The sequence below is a fragment of the Diorhabda carinulata genome, chromosome 1 (assembly GCF_026250575.1).
Source record: "Diorhabda carinulata isolate Delta chromosome 1, icDioCari1.1, whole genome shotgun sequence".
NCBI lineage: Eukaryota > Metazoa > Arthropoda > Insecta > Coleoptera > Chrysomelidae > Diorhabda > Diorhabda carinulata.
The window spans coordinates 18,055,771-18,074,267 of record NC_079460.1 but is presented as its reverse complement, the minus strand read 5'-3'; the positions used below and the strand labels follow the sequence as shown (position 1 = coordinate 18,074,267).

At 32.8% G+C, this 18,497-nt stretch overlaps 1 protein-coding gene across 1 annotated transcript in view; it reads right to left on the bottom strand.

The window, feature by feature from the left end:
• The window catches only part of LOC130895398 (cubilin), a 69,632-nt gene that overhangs the window by 42,053 nt on the left and 9,082 nt on the right, over positions 1-18,497 (bottom strand). Inside the window, exons 11-26 of the mRNA XM_057802650.1 lie at positions 17,412-17,583; positions 16,834-16,912; positions 16,644-16,749; positions 16,341-16,509; positions 12,933-13,111; positions 11,262-11,415; positions 10,916-11,112; positions 10,683-10,842; positions 9,628-9,990; positions 8,023-8,209; positions 5,598-5,758; positions 5,357-5,538; positions 3,789-3,942; positions 3,509-3,711; positions 2,016-2,196; positions 1,753-1,934 (exon numbers count right to left, since the gene is read on the bottom strand). Coding sequence (XP_057658633.1) covers positions 1,753-1,934; positions 2,016-2,196; positions 3,509-3,711; positions 3,789-3,942; positions 5,357-5,538; positions 5,598-5,758; positions 8,023-8,209; positions 9,628-9,990; positions 10,683-10,842; positions 10,916-11,112; positions 11,262-11,415; positions 12,933-13,111; positions 16,341-16,509; positions 16,644-16,749; positions 16,834-16,912; positions 17,412-17,583 — 2,829 coding nt within the window. The remainder of the gene's footprint in view (positions 1-1,752; positions 1,935-2,015; positions 2,197-3,508; positions 3,712-3,788; positions 3,943-5,356; positions 5,539-5,597; positions 5,759-8,022; positions 8,210-9,627; positions 9,991-10,682; positions 10,843-10,915; positions 11,113-11,261; positions 11,416-12,932; positions 13,112-16,340; positions 16,510-16,643; positions 16,750-16,833; positions 16,913-17,411; positions 17,584-18,497) is intronic.

The following is an 18,497-nucleotide window of genomic DNA, read 5'->3' as shown; positions in this document are numbered from 1 at the left end:
CAGAGCTCTACAAGGAATCCAGAACTTAGAAAATGATTATTACATAGTTGGGTGACAAAACAAACTGCAACAATTACCGACGGCCTATAAATTCTAATTCCCATATTAAACGATTAATAAAAAATAAATATCTGATACTAAAATCGGTAAATATCGACAAACATCTATGCCGCACCGCCAAAACACGGATCTACAGAAATCTCATACGATGGTGAAGCATGGACTCTGACAGATAACGACAAAGACAGATTAAGAGGATTCGAAAGAAAAGTCGTCAATATATGAAAAAATGAGCAGTCAAAAATGAGACAATTGACCAATGTCGAAGATGATCTCCCAACTATGCGAATCACTGGATTGTGCTCCAAGTCGTGGACAGAATGCTATAGAGGTCCATTGTTGTGGATGTCAAGACCCATACAGGGCTGTGGTGCCGCGTGTTGGGGTAAGGTTAAGTATGGGATACACAAACGTGATCTACGCACTCTTTCGATGACCTAAGTTATAATCCTTGAGGTCTTAAGCTAAGTGGCTGATTTAACTAGAGAAGTTCGATGCCTTCACTTTAACGTAACTCCTAATGGCTCCGGATACCTTTTTTCGCGAATTTTCACACTGCCTAGTTCTTTAGGACGTTTTAAACTGAATAACAATATACTATAATGCAACAAGAAGTTGTTTTTAATTTATAAATTAGAAGATTTCATAAATATGCATACGAAGATAAGATGAAATTGAAAACGAGAGGCAGGCCATTACCATTTATACAAATAACTGTGTAAGCAGAGGAAAAAGCTACATGAGAAATTTCACTCAAGATATTTATGGTCAACATGATTGGATTTGTATTTGTAACCATAAGCAAAAAGCTTGAACGGAAGTAGGAGTCACCGATCTTTGAAATTTTTAGAAGTTATCTTAAAATTGTATGTAATATGCGTTATTACAGAATTGGGCTGCTTATTAGTTAAATATACAAAGGCATAATAGAAATGTGTTGAAGAATAGGTATATATTGTCAAGCATTATTAATGGTATTGAACTTTGAGGTGCATTTGAATTAAAATTATTAGAAATTATAGTAACGAGTCCTATGACAATAACAAAAGCCGAAAGATGTGTTTTAAGTCTAAATCGAATCAAAACTTTTCTTAGAAATTCACTAACCAAAGATCGTTTGATAGCTCCTTCTATACTGTTTATTGAAAAAGTTTATATCTGGAATAAACAATTTCAATGGCAAAGTGATTAAGCAATTTTCGAACCAAGAACAATATAAGATAGGTTGTAACAACAATATGGTTAAGTTACGATCTTAAATTTGTTGTTGTTGATGACATTTCTGAAAATTAAAACATTGCGAATGTTATCTAACGACGATAAAAAGTACAGTCCAGACCTCTGTAAACTCTATTTTTCTTGTATTTGACAAAAAAACTTCAAAGACGTAAGTTTTTTTGGAAACATTACAGAGTACCAAAAATTTTTTGCCAAGAGCCGCTACTGTTATGTTGTCAACTTTATGACTCATTAAACGCGAATTGAGCTGCAGCCACCACCAACGATGATATGTATTGTCAAAATTTGATGTTAACATTGAAAAAAGTTAAGATGTATAATAGGGGAAATAAGATTAAACCAATCTAATGTCAGATCTCGAACCGAATAAACCGAAATTCATATCTATACTATAATTCGTAATAATTAAAACTCTCGAAACAAACAATTGGTGCAAATAATATTAAAACTTACTGATATAGAATCAAAATCACAGGAAGTGTCCTTTTCAACATCAACATCGGTAAATTCTATTTCTATACTTTGTCCAAAACGCACTTCGATTCTCCATTCGCAGACGACAGAAACTGGATACGGTTTTGGATAATTAGGAGATGTTATAATTCCAGAATCTTTGGTTAGTACTCCTCCACAACCTTCAAAATTAATGTTAGATGGAATGAAGAAAATTGTAAGAAATTACAAGTATAATTTGTGATTCATAGAGAAATAATTACCAAATATTTCCCATTCCAATCTGAATCCAGATCCCAACAACAACTTGTCACTAACAAATTTAATTAGAACATGGTCTGAATCAAGTGTAATATGTCCTGGATTCTGAGAACCACAATATCGATTATACGTTGTATAAGAACGTTTTTCTTCAAAATCTTCTTGTGGATCAGCATAACTCAACTTAAATGACAAAAACAATATTAAATTTCCTAATATACCGTCTGGAAATCACTTATAGAATGAAATTATCTATGTATGAGAAAATTATAAGTAAATAAGATAAAACTACTACTGTACGTTGAAAAAATATATTAAGAAAAACATTTTTCTATCATAAAAACTTAATGTGCTAGAAGTCATTTATTGTGAATGTTTGATTGACATATATCGCTAAAAATAAAGTCATCTGATTGACTGATATAAATTTTCAGACATTTTCACAAGACATTTTTTTCTTAATCATATGTACATTCAACTTAAACTTAATCTCCTTGTTTATACACTTCACTTTCCAGTGCTGCTCTAGCCTTTCCAACCCTTTCAAATTATAGTTTTCGTCTTTGTTCTCAAAATAAGCGCTTACTTCGTTCTCATCTGATGAAAGTATTTCTCTTGACAGTGAAACTTTGAGGTTATGAAACAGGGGTCAACCAAGTCGTTAATTTTAGTCATTGCGAACATCGATGTGTAATAAGGCGCGTTGTCCTGATGGAGAAGCACTCCTTTCCTTTGAATACCTTCGTTTTTTGCAATCTCTCCATTCACCTTATCAAGTAACGATGTTATTTTCTTTACCTTTTTAAAGACAGTCGCTGAATACCTAAAAAAACGGTCGCTGAAACCGTGCTTGCCTTTTTTGGAGCAGGTACGCCCTGTGCCACTGTTTTGACTTCATTTTAGAAGGACAGTGATTTCATCTACAGTTATGAATAGACGCCAAAAATCCGACTCATTTTGCATAAAATGTGTTAATAAGACCTAATCCAGTTTTGGTCCAAAGTGCGGTACTTTTGGTACCGATAGTTTACGAATGCATAATTCTTCGGTCAGTAAGACGATTTGCTAGTACCATTTGGTGAATTTTTTTGATGATATAGCTGGTTTGCGCAATTTTTTGGCGGTCTCCAATGCTCGTCGTCAGTCAAGCTGATACGTCCATGTTTGAATTCAACTGCCCAAAATTTTACGGTCGTAAATAATGGTGCAGAGTCTAAGTACTCAGTGTCTACCTCCTCTTTTATTTATGTATGCTTATTACCTTTCACAAATAAATATTTAATGACAGCTCGATACTCAATTTTTTCAATTTTCAGAACAATCTCCAAAATGGCTGAAATTCTGGGGAAAACTCAACACATTCGAAAATATATTTTTAAACTTATATTGATAAGTACTGACATCTTCAAGTTAAGGTCGGAAACTTTTAAGACAACCTTGTAGTTCTATAATACAATTTTTCCTTAAAAAATTGATGAGATTTATAAATACTAACCTCTACGTAGTCATATAAACAACTTCGATTGGAAAACGAGCTTGATGGAGACCGTTCTAATTCAAAATGAGAGAAAGTTATATTGATTTTGTTCTTATCAGAAACTATAATTTCCCACAAACAATTTTGATCCTGAGGATTATCGTTAGGAAAGGTAGGACTTTCAATGATACCTCTGAATCCTTTGATAGTATTCCGGCACACTAGAATAAAAAAAATTTGCAAGCGTTACCTAATATTTTCTTATTTTATTATTGAATTTTATTTGATGTAGCAATACCTGTTGTATATTGTAATTGAAATCCCCTGCCTTGAAAAGCGACGTCTGATCTAAATTTTACCAACATTACATTCCCTGTAGATTTTATGGGATCGGGAGCTTCGTAGCAAAGTCGTGCAAGAGATGGAGAGTTCAACGTCAGACCATCAAGCAACTAAATAAAAAAAAAATAACAATATCATCATAGTCTTTTAGGAAAAACTTTTTTTAGATAAAATTATTCATAAAAACAAAACTGAAGATACCTATAATTATGGAACTGTGTTTACGTTACGTTAGTGAAAAGGAGCCATCACTTCAATTCATTATCAGTTATCAATTAAATGATGATCTGTGCCAAAAAATGTGATATAATACATAAATTAGATATATAAAACTAAGTCAAACATAAGTACACCATGACGTTATCAGCTTTTTACCACCCTGTATCTTAATTCACAGCTTTATTATACTGAACACACTATTTACACCAACACTACACCAACACTCACAATTACACTGTATGACGTGCGTTTCGATAACCAAGTTATCGGCTTCAGAGACTGAAGGTAAACTGTAAACAGTCTCTGAAGACGATATCTTGGTTATCGAAACGCGCGTCAGACAGTGTAAATGAAGCAGTGCTGCGGGGCTTTTTTAGTTAAGAACTAAAAAAACGATAATTACATAATTTAAATAATAAAAGGAAATTTTTCAATTTTCAATTCAACATACCACACACGAATTGCCAGCGTTTAGTGAAGTCGACCAGCTAATAAATCGCCTATCTTTCTATTCACACGGTTGTAAGTTTCATTTGGGATACACGAACGTGCTCTGCGCACTCTTTCGCTGACTTACGTTATAATTCTGGTGGTCTTAAGCAGTGGGACATGATTTAACTGGAGATGTATTCAGTCCAGCGCAACGCGTAATAGACGGTGGGTTAGGTAAATATTTTTTCGTACCTTTCCGAAGCGTTGGAAGTTTTGGTTAACTTAATATATACCAAGTGATGTAAATCTTCGTAAGAGCAAATGATAGAAGTAGAAACTGAGGTAAGTAGGGTGAAAAACTACATGAAAAATTTTATTCAAGATTTTTATGTCAAAAATGATCGGATTTGTGGTTGTAACCAAAAAAATGCTCTAGAACAGTTAAATTGAGACGAAAGACAAGAAAACTCCAAAAGCCATAATTATAATTGAATGAAATATGCGTTATTAAGATCAACCATTATTATGGCTGAAATATTCTGCTTGTTGGTTAAATATACAGGTCCTCTAAGCATACCTTAGTTAACAATCCCGTAATATTGTTACTGAAAGCTTTAGATCTTCTCAATTTGTTCAAAACATTTTTAAATATTGACAGATTACAAAGACAATAAAAGTAAAGTAGTGAAGTTTACTAAAGATCTCTGTGGAAACGTAAAGTACTGCATGGTGTTATATATTTTTCTTGTTTGCCAACCGTTCTAACAATTTCAGCACATTAGTCCCAATAACCTACCCTTATACTTATGTCTCACTAATTATAAATTACATTGTATAATATGTTGAAAGTGGTATAATAATAGAAATTCTTACTTCAACATAGTCTGCTAAACATTGAACATGTCTTTCTAAATTGATATCAGAAAATACAACTTGAACTCTTGAACCTTGACTGGTTATTATTTTCCAAATGCATTCGGTACTTCTGCTGTATGGTTCTGGATAATGTGGTGATATCAATGAACCCATGGGCGATGTTAATGTTCCTCCACAGCCTATTAATGAAAATATGCACGTAATAAAATATATTTATAATAATAATTGAATTTCTCACCTGTTGCAGTTGAACTCCAAGTTATTCTAAAACCATGTCCTGTTCTACTCAAATCCGATTTGAAGAATAAATAAAGTTTATTGGCATGAGAAGCTATTTGATTTGGTATGGTACTTCCACAAAATTTGCCTATCAAAGGCGATGCTGAGGTACCACCATTTCTGTTAAGTTCAAATAACCCAAATATTATTTTCAATGGATTGAAAAGATATATAGTACAGGTAAAATAGGATTAAACCCGATATTGAATTGGACGCTTCTCATTTTCTAGATTATCAGAGGTTTTCGGTTACTGAATAAGCCTAGCAACTTTTAAATAAAATTACGATTACGGGTTTTCGAAATTTTAGAACTTGTAACTAAAAAAAATTTTGAAACAGGAAAAACTCGGAAACTAAAGCTATTAAAAAAAACTGCTTCAAAAAAAATTGTATCGCTTAAAATTTGTTACAAAAAAAGTCTCAAATCATTTTTTCGTTGGAGATACTATTTCTGAGTAAATCTCCCTCAACGCCAAAAGCCGGAGGATCCTCTCGCGAATTCCTGCCGGGGCAAATTCAAGCCAATTTACGTTCCAATTGCACATAGAAACTGCTCTAATTCTGTGAAAACTATTTCTTTAAAAAAATATCAAAATGCATCATGATGGTTAAGATCTCTATTTTCTACTCGGGTAAGCAAAATTTTCGAAAATCTTGCGAGATGAAGAAGTATATTGGCCACATAAGCACTTGAAGTTTCAATGGATATATTTCATCACTCGCCATATAAACAAGCAAATTCAACGAAAGATTTGTCGTTCGTGTTACTATCAATATTTTCATGTATATGTTACGCTCATTATTTGAATAAATGTTTAATGACAACGTTTTTATATGTTTTCTATCCATATAGTCAATAACTAATAAAACTAACCTAACCTAATCGAACTGCATCAAGCATAACGTTCTCATGCAAAAACAAATAGGTTGATATGCAGCGAAGATTGATTTTAGTTATATACTTTTTTACATTAAAACGACTGTTAATAATTTATATTAACTACTGACTATATGGATATATACATATATATAAAAACGTAATTATTAAACATTTATTCAAATAATAAGTGTTGTACTATTTTGTTACCAGATGATTATTAATAAGCAGCATTATATTGCGTGAGCTGACGTCTTCTAAATCTAAAATAATTTCATTCGGTTTCTGGCTATATCAGAACAGCCACAACGCGTTCTGGCAAAAGCAAGGCGTTGTGGCTGTTTTAAACGGCCACTGGCTGTTTTCGGTCTTTGAGCGCAACATATATAACACACATGAACAACTTCTTGGTTTCAAATGAACTAACTTTTAAAAAAAGCGATCACGAACACTATCATCGTTCTCGGTTGATTATTTATTATTTCAATATTCACAAACTTCAATAGCTTCTCTTTCACAAAAATGTGGGTACTCATTTTGAAGCCTACAATTTCAACTTCAAGTTTATACAAAAACATTTTCAGGATGATGTATCCAAGAGTAAGTTTATTCGAAAATTTTAAGTTTTTGTGAAAGCACGTTACATAGAATCGATTGCAACAAATATTTCAACATCTTCCTTACCTTTCTATCATATAATTCGTTTTTTATGCAATTAGCACAAACTATATCAAACTGATAAGAAATAGAAACCTCTTTTGTGCTCGAAATTTTTGTCCCGGCTGTATTCTCGCAATTCAAAATGTTTTTGAGTACTTGAAAGCATATTTCGGTAAAAATTTGGAGGTTAGGAAAAAATGCCTACGAACCAATTTATGGCGAAGTTTGTACTTTACTTTTTTTGTTCCGCCATTTTTCTTCGAATTCTACGAATTTTTCGAGTTATTCGAGATTCAAAATATTTTTGAGAGTTCAAATCCATTTTATAATTTTGAGATTAAGAAAAAACGCTTGAAGACCAATCTGTAGAGAATTTTGTACTGTACTTTTTTTGCTTCAGAACTTTTTTTCAAATTCCCCGTAGCTTTCGAGTTGTTCGCGATTCAAAATATTTTTAAGTGTATGAACCCATTTTAAAATGAAAATTTTGAAAGTAGAATACTTTTTTGTGGAGAATTTTGTACTCTACATTGTTTGTTACGGCAGTTTTTTTCGAATTTCTCATGGTTTTCGAGTTATTCGCGTTTCAATATTTTTTTGAGATTCAAGTCCCAAAATTTCGAAAATCCGTGCCCGTCCGATTTTGTTAAGAGCTGCTAGATTTATTCAGTATCCCAAAACTTCCCAGAATCGAGAAAATCCAAAGCGCCCAATTTGATTTAAGGTTTAATCGCCTAATTTGCCTGTATTAATATAAGAGCAATAGGAAGAACTTGATGAAACAAGTGAACATAAAATAAAGTTTTTACGCTGATGAAATATATTTTTATGTATATATATATTATACCTTATCTCAAGCCAATCGTATCGACAACCTGAATAGTTTTCAATATTAAAATCGGTTACGTTTAACATTATCTGTTGTCCTGGGGGCACATTAATGGTCCATGTGCATTCTCTATTCGTTGGGTAATACTCAGGATACCTTGGAGATTTAATTACTCCTGATGTTGTGAAGTAATTCCCACCACATACTAAAATAGAACAAAGGTGATTGTAGCAATGTTATTTATAGGTGTTATCCATCCATCCATCCAATATAAAGAGGATGCATTCACATCAGAGACTAATTAGGAAAACTAGACACCGTATTTATGAGCACAAACTTACAAGGAGACGCGTGTAATGTTTCTTATTGCAAGTACTCAAGTCTAACAATCTAAATATGAAATTAGTCATCAGTAACATTATAGTAGTAACATTATAGCGCCAGTAGCGGTGGGATCTGCTAATTTGATCATAATTTTTAATAGTGATTGTGTTTTATTAGTAATTCTGTTCCATGTTATACATCAATCTGTTCGATATTTTATTAATTCTTTCTTTTTCTCGTAATTTTTAGCAATATTTCATGCTTAAGCTCCCAAAGAAACGGTGACAGTGGTGAAACCGGTTTTACGAGCCATTTCATCGACAATGTATGAATGTAATTGGATCCATATAGTTTGATAGTTGCCATCGTATACAATCACCTATTCACGTAGAACTTGTTGCATTTTGACTAATTAGTGTGAGAATACCTTCGTTTCAGTGACTATTGTAGGAAGCATTATCCATTTCAATAAAAATCGGCACGATGCAGGACAGCCCCAAACCACAGATCAAAATGAGTTGTAGTTAATTTATTGGTACGTTAAAACATGTCGATAAATCTTCAAGAACAGCTCTCCGACTTCTTGTAACTTGAGCTTTTGCTAATATCTCGTCTAAATACTCAATTTTTCGATTGTGTTTATGAAATTCTGAAAATTTTGATTTTCTGTTATGCTTAATAGAGGTGAAATTTTACTAATATTTCACGAATTGTGTGGATAATTACGTCATTACCTTTAATTTATCTTTTTATTGGAATTTATTAAAATATTTTGTACCTCATAAAAGTGTGTGGCATCTGAACTTCACCACAACGACATAAATCTACAACGTCTGAGGAAATTTCTTTTTGAACTATGTACGAACGATACCCAGAATTTGTATGGATTGAATTTTAAATTGTTTACGACCACATTTCAGTCTTTTCATTTTTATTGTTTGTGCTAGCTTGGATAGACTCTGCGAAATAATCAAATTCACGATCACAATTACGCTGTTAATATAAGTATTCACATTCTCCTTTTTATTATCGGAAAATAAAAATATGAATAATTATCATACTTATTTTCAATATTTGAACAAAAACTCAACCTGTTTTACAAAAAAATCACAAAGGTATATCAAAATACCACATGAATTAGAATGTTTTTATGTACCGAATATTTTATTTTTGATTTGTTAGACTATATATAAGGACATCATTGATATGGTAGCCTACGCACTCACAACCTTTAATCAAACATCCTGTGATCCACACAAAAAATATCTTGTCAATAAAGATGAAATAAATAATATTCACCATTCTTTTCCGGTATGAAGATATACGATGCCAAGAATCCATCCATACTAACAGTAACATCGGTTGAGAAGTATATGGACATCATATTGGAGGAAGTTAGTAACATGGGAGGTAATGTAAATCCGCAGAATTTTCCCATTAGAACTCCTTGACCTAAATCTGTGTTATTGTCATAAATTTGAACATTATCATAAGCACATTCGTAACTTGGTTCTACATTAAATGTCATCCATGTTAACTGAATAACGTTAGTAGGTGGTGCTATTATGGTCCATTTACAATGTAATCCTGGAGGATAGTATCCATCTGGATGCGATGGTGATGCAATATTACCAAACTTTTTTCTCAAAATGCCTCCGCAGCCTAAAAAATATTTATCAACTTAAATACCATATTATAAATATAAAAACTACGAGTTTATATTATTTTCAACATCAATTTCAATTCCTGAGACATTGTTATAAATAAATATAAATAGAGTTTGCTTATCAAATATTGAGAGGTTTAATTTGTACATAACTACCCCTAAGAAAACTTCTCGATCCTTAGCTGTATGCTGTTGTCCTCTACTTACAATCTCAACATTTACTATCGATAATCAACTGCAAGACAGGAAATAGCTTTCTCTTAGAACATGGCCCAGATAAGACATTTTTCTATAATTGATTGATTTCAGAAATTCTCTTATTTCATTAGCTATCCTTCAAATTTCTGCACTAAATGTTTTGGCTGACCTTTAAAGTTCATGCTTCCACTCTATACAAAAGCAGCGTCCAAAGATAGTAACGTTCTCTGTCTCAATTCTAAATGAGACAATTGTTACAAAAGAATGTTTTCATTTTCATGGAAGTGGTTTGCTATTCTGCACTTAACCTCCTCATCTAGATCTACCTGGTTTCTTATTATAGGACCCAAATTCCAAATCAAAGAATCACATTGTATATAATATATCAAGAAGTTTATCAAGAATAAAATAACAGTATTAAGATCAAATTAACGACAATATTAATTTGTGAATGTCCTCTTATGTACGAGAAAATATTTCAGTAACTTACCAACATCCATTGATGTATATTGAAATGATACTTGATCAGATTGTAAAAACCTAAGTTTTACTTTTATCCACAAGAAGTTGTGAGTTGATGTAAGGTTGACTGTATTTGTTCCACAGTATTTACCAATCAAAGTACTATTCTCATGATCCCCATCTCGCACCTAGATAAGGCAACATATAAAAATTTATAAATAGTATCTTTTGAACCAATATTGTTGCAAATAATAGCCTCACCTCAACATATTTCAAAAAGCAGGAAGCTCCTGCTTCTCTTTTATACCGAATGAACCGCTGTGGCATATTTAACTTTATGAATAATAAGATTAAGTTTCCAGGAGGTCTCTCTATTTGATAAATGCAACCTGCTGAGTCTTTGGACGATGTATCAGTAGAGAAGGACCCACTGGGAGCAGTGTAAATTTTACCACAAACTTAAAAAAAATTACATGACAATATATAATAATCTCAGAATCTCAGTAACTGGTTCTATTATTTGAATTTAATATTTACCAGAAAAGAAACTCAACTAACATTTAGGTTTTTTGGATTAACTTATAACTTTATATATTTAAAAACATACCACTTTTATATTCAAGTTTCCATCCCTTATTTGTCTGTCCACTAGATGATGAAACAATAGTTAACTGATTGGTTTGAGAAGTGAATGGAGGTGGAAGGGAATTTCCACAGAATCGTCCAATTGATGGCGAATTATCATCAGGTCCCTCGTAAATCTATAGCAAATAATACAAATAGTCGTATTTGAAATATTCTATAAATAAATTTTATAAAACACATACTACATCTTAATTCGAATCAGTGTAGTCTAGTTAATCACAGTGAATAATTATAACAAAAGTGACCCCGAAAAACATGTGGAATTTATTTTCAGAATTTACGTGGTACTTTTTATATAGAATAACCAAATTCTGCGCATTTTTCATTTCAACAGGTTTAGTCTCTTCAAATAAGAGGTGCGGAAGAGGAAAATCTTGTTGTTCTATATATATGTTTTATAAACTTGATGTTGTTTGAAAAAACATTTATAGTGAATGCGATGTTCCATATATTTTAAAGCATTGAAGTTTAAGTAGAGCTAAACTAATTAAAATTAAAATGACGAAACTGCATGTCGCTCTCTTTTTTTCTGTCCCGAGATATCTTAAGAAATGTGTAAACGGCGAAATTGCACCCATAACCTACACCAGAGTTTGAATGTTCAAAATTGTGATAACGGGCTAGATTATTACTATATATACTATTAAATATGATACAGGACGATCCTGGAATATTTTCAAGAATTTTGTAGACAGATTAGTCTACGTTTCATAGTAATTGCAAAATTGCAAAAATATGCACTTCTGGTCTGAAACGAATCCCCGTAGAAAGTAGGAGATCCGACATCAGGATTATTGGTCTGAAAATGTGTGGTGCGAACAAATAATTGGGCCATTTTTTTAATGAGAGGCTTTTTAAGAAACGAATTGCTACTTTTTTTGAAGACGTACCCTTAACCATTAGTCGTGACAAGTTCTTAAAACATGATGGTTTCCCGGCACATTATTCCATATAAGTTCGACATTTTTTAGATCAAATTTACCCTGATAGGTGGATAGGACATGGAAGTTCATTTATTTGGCCACCAGCTAACTTGCTTAGATTTTTATTTCTGGGGCTAAATAATAGATCTCGTTTACACCAATATACCCACGGCAAGAGATGATATAATTTGAAGAATACGACAGGTAATACGAAATATTGTCCAACCTAGGCGCCAATAATTACGTAGTTAATTATTTAAGCTGGTAATTGCTAGATTTGTTACATGATTTATTAAACGATTTGTTCTCGCTGTTAGTAATAACTCCATCTATCGGCAATATCTAAAACCTCTAGTATTGACGTTTGGTATTGCTGGAAGAAAGCTCTTTCAAACAACATCAAGTTTATAAAAATTAATAGAGTTGAACCGCACTCATAACAAGGTTCCCAATCTCCCCCATTTCTTATTTGAAGGCTAAACCTTGTGGAATGAAACAAGTACAGGTTTTGAAGAATTAATTTTATATTTTCAAATGCGCCCTTTTAGTGGTGGACCTAAAATTTTGAAAATAATTTTCACGTGTTACTCGGGGCCACTTTTGTTATAATTTTTTCGACATGAAGCTGTAATATAATCCCTTCCTGAGGTATGGCAAACAGCCGTTATTAGTTGCTCATCCGGTACAATACAAATTTTTTTGTAACTCACCTCCACATAATTAAAACTACATCCACCATTTGCATTCAGATCAAAACTATTAAACGTTATTTTAATCTTATGACCCGCAGTTTGTTGGATTTTGTATTGACAGATTGTAAAATCACCATGATGTGATGAAGAAATAATCCCTTCTTTAGCTGTGAACACTCCTCCGCAGCCTGGTACTCCTGTACAATAAATATGTGATCAAAACTATTTAACTTGGTATTGGCTCTACTAATAATATTTAGATGGTAATCATAACTTAAAAATATAAGAAATACATAAAAATGTTTTATATGAAGGTTGTGCGAAATCATCAAAATTATTTCATAAAATGAAATAGATCCTGAGAATCCTACGTTTCAATCTCTCCCGTTAAGCTGAAATATAATATTCTGGAGCGCCACTTAGCGCCCTTAGACTTGAAAGACATCCGCAAGTAGGTACATATGCTTTGATTGTCTTGTTGAAAATATCAATATTACTTTCCCATGTCCCAATACATAAAAATTCATTGCCAAAAATAAATAATACTGACTATTAAGATATTTGGAGCGGATTGAGTTATTGCAAATAACAGATTCAACAACTGCAAAAAACACATACATATGTCTGTACTAAAGAGTTTATCGAAATTCAAATGGTCCAACAGTAGAAATCCAAATCCCTCATTAGCAACTGCTTCAAAATATAATAACTGTTGATTTTACATGCTGTAAGGTTATGCTCTAGACCAGTGATTCCTAAAGTGGTCCAGATGAACTGCCAAAGATCCAAAGGAGGCATTCGACAACGATGTCAGCCAACTTTCATCGTTAGATTTCACATTTGTTGTCAAGTTTTGGAAGGGGGGTTGTAATATAATAGAAGAGGGTCCACCAATGTCAGTAATATATTGAAAGTGATATACGAGGAAAAAAGAATAAGGACCTCTGTTCTTGATGTAAATCCGTTAATAAATTAAAATTTAATGTATGTAAATGAAATATTCATATCTTTGATAACAACTAAAACGAACTGTCAACGATAACTAATCATTCTATAGGTATATCTAAAAGAGATAAACCATGGAATGAGAGCCATTGCTTTAACTTCCAGACAAGATTATCTTGGATGTGTGCAAGTTTAAGTTTTGTTCCAAGTACATTATCATCCCAATTTTTATTATTATTGTATAACGTTACTCTAATACTCTAATGAGGGAAATTAAAACAAAGACACCCCCATCAATGTTACGACTGGCAGATTTTTTAACGTGTTTATATTAGCTTGGTATGTTTATATATAACAAAATTTTTGAAGTGAAAACTTCTTTAGCGGCGTTGTACACTTTTTTGAAATGAGTAAAAAATGTTAAACTCGCGTCAGGACACGTGACCTGATCGAAAATTCGTAAGACAGATGGAGAGTAGACAGCCGGCGCGGTGGAAGAAGAGGAAGTAGCATAAATTAAACGGGTGGGCATTTGAAATACAATAGCATGTTTAAAGCTACTGTTTCTGATATCGGTGATATTTGTATAAATCGCTGCCACTCTGGTGATAATCAGTTCATTATTATGGTTGCTGTTTACATCTCTCCAGATAAGTCATTGCGTGCTATACGAGACTTCTTGTACGAAAATTTATTCATTTATTCTCATGACGCATCTGCATTGCTTCAAAAAAAAAATTGGAAAAAGCTTTGATGAATTGCCAATGATTTTGAGTGGAGATTTCAACATAAACTTTGCAGACGATAAAAATCAACTATTAATTGAATTTTTAAATAATGAATTTGGTTCGTCAAATGATCGCAATCTTAGCACAACGATATACAAAACTATCGATGCGGTCTTTATTAGACATTTAAATAGGATCGAATCAAAACTATCAGAAACCGATGGTATCAGTTTTAGAGATTGGCGACGATGGTTCTGGTAATTATGATGATGAAAAAGTCGTCGTAATTATGGATGGAATTTTTATAAGAGATAAACTTTTTAATGTAACATAAATTGTCATGTTTGTGTACGATACCGCCATAAATAAATATTGTATTCTACGACATAAATGATAGTACTTTTATACTGCTAATTAAAGCAAATCGTGCAAAATTATTCCCTAACCATTCCAAAATGTCAAAAATGCACAACGTTAATATGCAAGTTTTAACTTCTGCCGGCACTCCCGGAGTGCAACCCGTCGTTTTTATTTAAATAGATTTTAAAAACGTAAGAATGTCTGATGTATTTCACATAATTAATGATATGACAATACAATAATTTCATAAATTTGTGATATTATACTGATCAAGTTCACTAAGATCACACGCTTCAATAGGAAACCAAATTAAAATTTGGAAAATAATTTTTTTAACATATGTGTTAAATGATGTAAAATGTAGAAAGATATGATGTAAAAAAGCATTGGGTCTTTCTAAGATAATTTTATATATATCAAACATTCTACCCTTAAACATTTTTTTTTATTTTTAGTAATTTTTGCAGAAACATCGCAAACCGTATTGAATTAATATCTTGTAAGTAAAGTATGACGTTGAATACGTCTTATGTAACTGTTTAAAAAATATGTTGAAGATGATATTTCACTGCTAGATACTGAACACATTGTATACTGTTCTCAGACAACAGCACTTACTATTACACTGTTTGACACGCGTTTCGATAATCAAGTAATTCTTAAGATAAACGCAGCCTTTGTACAGCAACAAGCTAAACTATGTAAGGGAGCGCGGAATTCCTCATGGATTTACAGAGTTTGAGAACGTCAAATAATTACCGTCCTTCTCGTCTGTCCTCTGTATCCACCTTTAAGCGTCTTAGATCTTGGCATATCGCTTTATTTTGAAGGTAATTTTATTTAAATTAAATTTTGGGAACTGGGAAATAGATTAACAGAAGCATCATATGAACTTGAAATATATTGTTCAAAGATTGATAGAATAATGAAGAAGAACCAATAGAGTCCATACAAATTACTAGTACCTTTCGTCACAGAACACCAAAATCGAAACGCTTAGAATTCATTGAACATATGCTACAAAGACTGGAAAAGACTCTAATTTATTCAATGTGAACGTTCGCTTTACCCAGCAGGAGTATTCTAAAAAAAATAGATATTCTTAGAAAAACAAAAATCGAAGCCAATAAAGTTATACACAATTTTATTTGATAAGCGCTAGCGTATACCAGTATTAATCTTCACAACAAGATTAGAACCTTACTACCAACTATTGTTACTTACTTAAAAGTAAGCATTTGGATTATACTGAAAAAGTTTGATCCGTTTCAATGATTTACCGTAGACGTAACCTTGAATAGACAACATATAATTATGCTTCGAGATGCTTGGAGATTTTATATATAATAATGGTGGTTTTTATACTTATGTTTCTACTAGAACTAATACTTACCTTCTACAACTGAGTAAGTCAATTGGAAGCCATTATACGTATCTTTGTTGTCCGAGTGAAAAACTACCGAAACTCTACTTCCTGGTGAGTAAAAGGGTGCGGGAAAAGAGCTATTACAAAATTCTGCGAAGATATTGTCGTTATCTCTTGGAAATAGTACGGAGTAAAACTGAAATTTTTTCAAAAATACATTATTGGTGGTATTATATATAATGAGAAAGTTTGATATTAAAGTACGAAAATGTACCTTTTATTTTGATTGCAAAATAAAGCAGCCTATGGACAAAATGTAGCTTCACTTACTTTTAAGTAGTCAGCATTACAATCTTTATTGTCTCCAATATCAAGAGAGAAGAAGTGGAACATGATGCGTTTATCGTATGGGGCGATGATTCGCCAATGACAATCCCTAGAAACGTTGATAAAAATTGAAAAACATATTTGTTAAAGAGTTACGTTTTAAAGTTCTTTGTAATCACAACTATAAACTTACCTATTCAATGGATAATGTCCTGGAGAACCAGGAGACTGAATTGATCCATGACTAGTTGATATTAAGGTCTGATCACACACTAAATCAATAGATAATATTAGTATATCATCATTTAGGAACGATAAGTAAAAATTTGTTAAACACTTCATTAAAATTTAGTCTACGGCCATGCTTACGTCCTGGTCGCAGCGACACGAACGTTACTATCATGTCGCCGTGTCGTAAATTCTGTGCACATGGCCACGCTTAAGAGTTTTCCCACTTTAGTTCCCACTTTAGTCTGAACATATTTATGGCAAAAAGTAAACGCAAAGAAGCTTACATGGGGACAGTTTCGTACATTTTTCGTTTTGGCCTTAACTTCCAAAGCGGCGCGGCGGCAATGTTTGAATTTTATTTATAATTAAGTATTAGTATCAAACAGTTTTTTACTTTTAACATCTTCTCACCAACTTTCCCCTCAATAGACTGGTCACAAGCATGATCACCTACATAACAATCAATACAATCCACGTGTTGTTGCAACCAAGACACAAAGCATGGCCCGTAGACTTTTGTCATTATAAAATTCATTTTACCTGGTTTAACTGCCACCCAACTTAGTTCAAATCCGCCTTTCGAAATCATCCTATCTGATCTAAACCATAAATAGAGCGAGTCATGCGTTGAGGTAAATGAACCATTTAATGGTATTTTGTTTCCACAGAACCTTCCTCGAGATTGTGCGGCAGTACTCATACCATCATGAATCTAAAATGAAACTTGTTGTATTGCAACTAATGGAGTGATTATTTGGATGTAATGATTGTGTGTTTTACTCTACAAATATTATTGAGAGATATTTCTTCATCATATGTTGCTTTATATATAGAGGCCATTCGTAAATGTGGAAGATTAGATGTCTGTAAAGTAAAAGTTTCGCGATCACATGGGGAGATTGAGGTAACATTTTGAGACCAATTCTAGTGTGATGTAGAGTGCTGTCGCATGTCATAAGTCTCACTCAAAAATTAATCGCATCGCCGAGATAGATATTGATTTCATTTTTGCCTTCGGAAACTACGAGTTCTCAAGTTAGGCTAGGTTAACTTAGATTCAAGGAAAGTCCACGTACGAAAGTAAAGCTTCCTCTAATAAATGAGGAAAGTGGTTTGGTGAGGTGAAAGTCCCACACGATATGACTTATCACGGCATCTCAAAAAATGATGAAATCAATATCTCGGCGAGGCGATGAGTTTTTGGAGAGAGACTTCTGGTCTGGCAGCACTCTACATTACACCAGGAATGATCACTCCTTACCTCATTGCCTAGGTCGTCGACCCTCGTCCTTCTGCCCTTGTAAACCCAATCTCCCATGAAAAAATAGCAATCTCTTCTAAATTATCAAAGCATGTCATCTTAGGTCGTGTCCTACCTGGCACAGTATTCAGATCTAACATTCTCGCCCCGTCACAATAAAACGTGATTTTCCACTTCCCATTCTGAGGCCTCGAAAATGTGTCCTTATAGAGCAGCACTCTGCTTGAAAAGTACAAAGCACTACTTTCCATGGTCACAATATTACAGCACAGAGGTGGGAACTATTTTTCTGTTTACCCGGAACTCTCACTTTATAAATATTACAATTTGTTCTTTTATTTGTCACAGCTTTGACATCATAGAAA